This window comes from Clupea harengus, chromosome 20, assembly GCF_900700415.2.
Source record: "Clupea harengus chromosome 20, Ch_v2.0.2, whole genome shotgun sequence".
Taxonomy (NCBI): domain Eukaryota; kingdom Metazoa; phylum Chordata; class Actinopteri; order Clupeiformes; family Clupeidae; genus Clupea; species Clupea harengus.
The window spans coordinates 462,501-468,185 of record NC_045171.1 but is presented as its reverse complement, the minus strand read 5'-3'; the positions used below and the strand labels follow the sequence as shown (position 1 = coordinate 468,185).

Here is a 5,685-nt window from a genome sequence, read left to right as displayed (position 1 = left end):
ATATTGTGTATTAGATCAGTGGTTCTCAAACTTTTTGTCCGGGGACCCCATAAAATCCATTTGCCAAGTCTCGCGACCCCCCACACATTTTGACAGGATATTATAGGTCTAAATTCAGTTTCATCTTGAATGATGAGACTGCTTGCTGAGACAATATTAGTTTTAATTATCAACCCTGATGTAGAAAATACCATTTCTGATAGACTATACAGCATGTCAAAGCCTAATATGTTGATGCACAGGGCAGCAAGATCATTTCGCGACCCCCCAAAAATGTTTGGCGACCCCACTTGGGGTCCCGACCCCTAGTTTGAGAACCTCTGTATTAGATAACGCACATCACAGTATGGTAGTCACCAGGTCACTGTCTCACGACAACTCTTGCACATCTGATGTATGCTGTATGCAGTAGATAGCTTATGTTCACACAATCCAATAAATCCTGTATTTGTGATTCAAACAATTACATACTACAGTAATGCCCCATTTCATGTAAAAACAATATTTCTTGCTTAACAAATAAATAGAAGTTTTGCTTTTAGAATCACTTGACAAGCTATGAACTAGTTAAATACATTTATCAAAAATGGACACCAAAGCCGTCAGACACAGTTTGACAAACTGATTAACCCATTGATTTGACCTGTTGTGGTTTCACTCCTCATAAGTCACAAACTGATGAATCCATTGATCTGATCTGCTGTTGGGGTTTCACTCTCATAAGTCACATTAGCTGTACTTCCCAAAAGATTAGTAATTAAACCATTATTAAAGAATTGTATGAAAATTTCATTTTGTGGTTAGGATTATGCATTTTGATATCACCCAGGGATAACCACACGTTCAGAATAGTGGATATGTGTTGTTTGTGTGTGTGTGTGTGTGTGTGTCTTAGGCTGTGTGTGTGTGTGTGTGTGTGTGTGTTCATACATCTTTTGAGTAAAGTAACGCATGTGAACATGAACATGTATGATTACAGAGTGACTATTGGACCAGATCCTGACAAAACAAATATCAATAACCTTTCAAGTACAAAATATATACTTGACCAGCTTGTTTGCAACAGCACAAAATAAGATATCTTAACAGGATAAGCATTCATATTGATAGCATAGTGAACTGTACATTTATGGAGATAAATGTTGCAAACATGGACACAGAAAGCAGTTGTTTTGTCCAACATTATGATATTATTTTTAGAATTTGAGTTATTTACATGTTTACACAATCGTATGTAGCTACTAAATCAATAGAAACGTTCCGACTTTGAAGTTGGCTACATGAACACATAGGCCAGGCTACATAAACACATAGGCCAGGGCAAAGGGCTGCGTGTATGGGCGAGATGTGATGTGAAGTAGAGTCTCCCTTTTGTTTATGAGCTGGGATATAAATCTGCCGTATCATATACGCTGCAGTGCAAAGTAGGCTTAATGTCAAACTCTGCCTGAAGACCGTTTTAGAAGGAGGTTGTATGTTGCAAATTCAGAGTGCCTGTATTCAGTAAATATAAACGTAATGTTCAATGTTCAAAAAGTTATCAATCAGGCTTTTTTACCAACACGTGGGTAGTGCCAGAGGAAATAAGTATTTTGGTCAAATAGCATCATTGGTATTGTTCTAGCATCTGGTCCAAAAGCCACTGTCTTATGTCATATGATTACTGAACACTATCAAAGCCACTGTCATATCTGTTTAATGAAAACTATCAAAGCCACTGTCATGTGTCTGTGTTTACTGAACATGATCAAAGCCACTGTCATATCTGTTTACTGAACACTATCAAAGCCACTGTCATATGTCTATGATTACTGAACACTATCCGGCCCTGCTAAAGAGAAGTCCATTCATTTCAGAATTGATAGAACTGATATGAATCCATGATTGTAATTTTAGGTTCACTTACTGTTTAAAACCAAGCTCAGAGTAGCAAGATTTTCCAAGAATATTATTAAAATATCAGAGGTACTGTAGCTCACAGACGTTAACCTATGTACAATGTATGGTATCCATACTGAAAGCTGCCACCGTTCCTTGTCAAAGCTGTGATTGGTTAGTCAGCAGTCATTATTCAGCTTGTGTGTCACAGTGTCCCTGGGGTTACAGTACACAGTGAAAATGATCATTAAGTAAAATGGTTGTGAATTGTGATCAGAAAGAAAATGAGCCTCGTCTGTGGTATCCATTATGCATCGTGTGAAGAATTGACAACATTGTGTACATTCCCTTGCTCCAGTTGTTGTACTTTTTGAGAAGATCGCCAGTTATGGTCCTTTTTGAGTCGATCGCCGGAAAAAGTCATCCCATTCCTTACACTTTTTGTCAAATATTGTTTGTCTTGAAGTCATCTGTCACTGAAAGGTTCTCCAGATGCAAAGTGTGAGTGTAGGCCTGGATACGGTGACTCAAAACTCTGCCACTGGCTTTAGGTGTGTGTGTGTGTGTGAGTGTGTGTGTGTGTGTGTGTGTGAGTGGAGGTCTGGATACGGTGACTCAAACATCTCTGCCACTGGCTTTAGGTGAGAGCAGAATATATACGAAATTGTAGAAAAACACACCGGTAGTTTGATAACTCAGTTGAGGGTTTCTGGAACACAGTATGATATTTGAAAGTGATGTGCGTGTGTGTGTGTGTGAGTGTGTGTTGTGTGTGTGTGTGTGTGTGTGTCTGGACGCTAACACTGGTAATGAATGTGCTGGTGCTGATGCACTTTCCCATCCACATGCGAGTGTGTGTGTGTGTGGATGTCTGTGTAGATCTTTGGGTAGACTTTGGGTGCGCCCCCTTGGGGCAGGAGAAGCTGCTGCTGCTGGGCCACCAACCCCTCGGAATTAAACGAACCCAAATGTTCCTTGTCGCTGGCAGACGACGTACACGGACCCCATTCACGAGGAGGAGGTGGGCGATTCTGGTTGGGCATGGCCTGGTTTGTGACGATGGTGCCAGGGGAACACTGCTTTTTAGACTGGCAAAGCCAAAGGAGGACCGTGCCCAGGATGAACACCACGCCCGGCGGGGATGCCAATGATGACAGGCCAGGGCAGGCTGGGCGACATCGCCGTGGGGATGGTGTAGTGGTGCGGGCTGGGGTCTGCACATAGCAGGGGGAGAAACAATCAGAGTTTAGAATCAGGTTTTCAGAATCAGGTTTTATTGGCCAAGTAAGTTTGCACAAACAAGGAATTTGACTTGGTAAAGTGACTCTTAGTGTGCTTACACAAAATATACAACACAATACAATACAATACAAACAAACAGTGCAACAGGTACAAAAGGTATCCCACAGATTAAAACAGACGAGTAAACACTTTGGATAATTGGACACATGATCTCAAAGACTTAGGTACTTAATCATTTTAAAAGAGAACGTCACAGTACAGAAAACATTTTAAGAATAACTGGTAAAGAAACAGCAAATGTTTATGCAGAGAAACATCTGTTATCACACTATGCTAACGATTTATTTTTGTATGATCGTTAGATAATCATCAGCAGAGTTTTTTGGCTTACCAGGTAACACCGTGGGAGGTGTGTGTGTGTGTGTGTGTGAGTGTGTGTGTGTGTGTGAGTGTGTGTTTGTGTGTGTGAGTTTTTGGGCTTACCAGGTAACACCGTGAGGTGTGTGTGTGTGTGTGAGTGTGTGTTTGTGTGTGTGAGTTTTTGGGCTTACCAGGTAACACCGTGAGGTGTGTGTGTGTGTGTGTGAGTGTGTGTTTGTGTGTGTGAGTTTTTGGGCTTACCAGGTAACACCGTGAGGTAGGCACTGCGGAAGCTATAGCCCATGGTGTTGGCACCCAAGCAGATATACATGCCCGCGTCCTCCTCCTTTGCCCGCGTGATCAGGAGCTTGTTCAGGTAGGACCCGTCGGGCCGGGACCACACCTCTCCCGTGGGCAGCACGACAAAGCGATGGTCGCCGACCTCGATGGTGGAATTATATTTGTTCTCGTCGCCGGGCTCCACCCTCTTCAGCCACTGGATGACGGGCTTGACGTCACTGCGGACCTTGCACTGGAACGAGGTGGCGCCGCCGTAGGAGACCGTGGTGTTCACTGGGTGTGTGCCCGTCAGGATGGGCTTGGAGTTGGTTCGCTCTGGAATATCAATGATCAATCATCAGCTGTCTGAAACATGTTCATTTTGTTTTTTGGTGTTAAAAATAGCGTATGAAGAAAGCGAAGGTAAGGGTCCAACCCTAGGGTTAGGGTTAGGGTTAGGGTTAGGGTTAGGTGGTAACGAGGTGGCCCCGCCGTAGGAGACCGTGGTGTTCACTGGATGTGTGCCCGTCAGGATGGGCTTGGAGTTTGTTCGCTCTGGCGACAGTGGTAAAGAAGTCATTTAGTAATCAGAAGGTTGCTAGTTCGATTCCCTTTCGAAGCGTCCTTGAGCAAGACACTGAACCCCTAATTGCTCCTGATGTGCAGTGTGCCATCAGTGTAAATGTAAAATGTGTATACATCCTTGTAAGTCGCTTTGGATAAAAGCGTCTGCCAAATGACTAAATGTAAATGTAAAATCATTAGCTGTCTGAAACTGTTTTTTGGTGTTAAAAATAGCGTACTTGGTCTCGGATGAAGAAAGCGCAGGTAAGGTTCCCAGAACTGTAGGCATGTCAGATATGTACGTATCCACAGCACACACAGCTGGGACTTCAATTTGAAGCTAATTCGATAATTAAATATTTATCTTAAACCAAGCTTTGTGACACATGAGTGCCTACCGCTTTATAGCGCTTATTTAGCGCTGTGTTATGACTGATGAGCAATTTAAGACTTCTACTTTCTAGTCTTCAAATCATGAAACACAAAAGAACACTCAAAAGCTCTTGACTTACGGATGACTTCCACTTTGTAGGTGGCGTTGATCTCCCCGGCGCCGTTCGACACGTGGCAGGTGTACCGGCCGCTGTGCTCCGGAGTCAGGTTCCTCAGGCTGAGGGTCCACTTCTTCTTGCGGCCTTCGCCGACCTCCTCCGGGGTCAGAGGTCGGCTGTCCTTCAGCCACATGATCTCTGGCCGAGGGATCCCATTGGCTGCGCACTTGAGCCGCACCGAGCTGCCCACAGGCCTCGCAATCACGCGCTTACGCATCTTCGTGGGCTGGGTGAACCTGGGGCGCACTACACAAAGGAGAAAACAGCAGTTACATTCCTGCACTTCTTTTTCCTTTCTAGGTCGTTTTTCTAATTCTTATGTAAAGTAGTATTTATTGTTACACCATGTTTTTTATTGCTCTTAGCTTGATTGTTCTCTCCCTTGTACGTCGCTTTGGACAAAAGCGTCTGCTAAATGACTAAATGTAAATGCTGTGTGGTATCTCTAGCAGACATTAAATCTCCCATTTCCCACATAATCGAAGATGTACCATTCATGTTTGTATTAGTTTAAGTGTGTTGATCTTGATCTTCCAGGTTATAAAGTTTATATATTCATGTTCCCTCTAGACAAAGGAGAAAACTCATCTCTGTTTATTTACATTTACATTTTACATTTAGTCATTTAGCAGACGCTTTTGTCCAAAGCAACGTACAAGGGAGAGAATAGTCAAGCTACGAGCAATAGAACCCGGTGTAACAATAAATACTACTTTACATAAGAAATATAACAAAATGAAATAAAAAAAGAAAAAGAAGTGCAGAAATGTAACTGCTGTAATTGCAAGTTACGCACTATTTCTATAGGTTT

General features: G+C 42.8%; 1 protein-coding gene across 1 annotated transcript in view; it reads right to left on the bottom strand.

The window, feature by feature from the left end:
• Positions 1-209: 209 nt before the first annotated feature.
• fgfrl1a (fibroblast growth factor receptor like 1a) overlaps positions 210-5,685 on the bottom strand; it is a 43,981-nt gene continuing 38,505 nt past the window's right edge. Inside the window, 4 exon segments of the mRNA XM_012841318.3 lie at positions 210-3,011; positions 3,013-3,092; positions 3,742-4,095; positions 4,836-5,120. Coding sequence (XP_012696772.2) covers positions 2,676-3,011; positions 3,013-3,092; positions 3,742-4,095; positions 4,836-5,120 — 1,055 coding nt within the window. The 3' untranslated portion in view covers positions 210-2,675.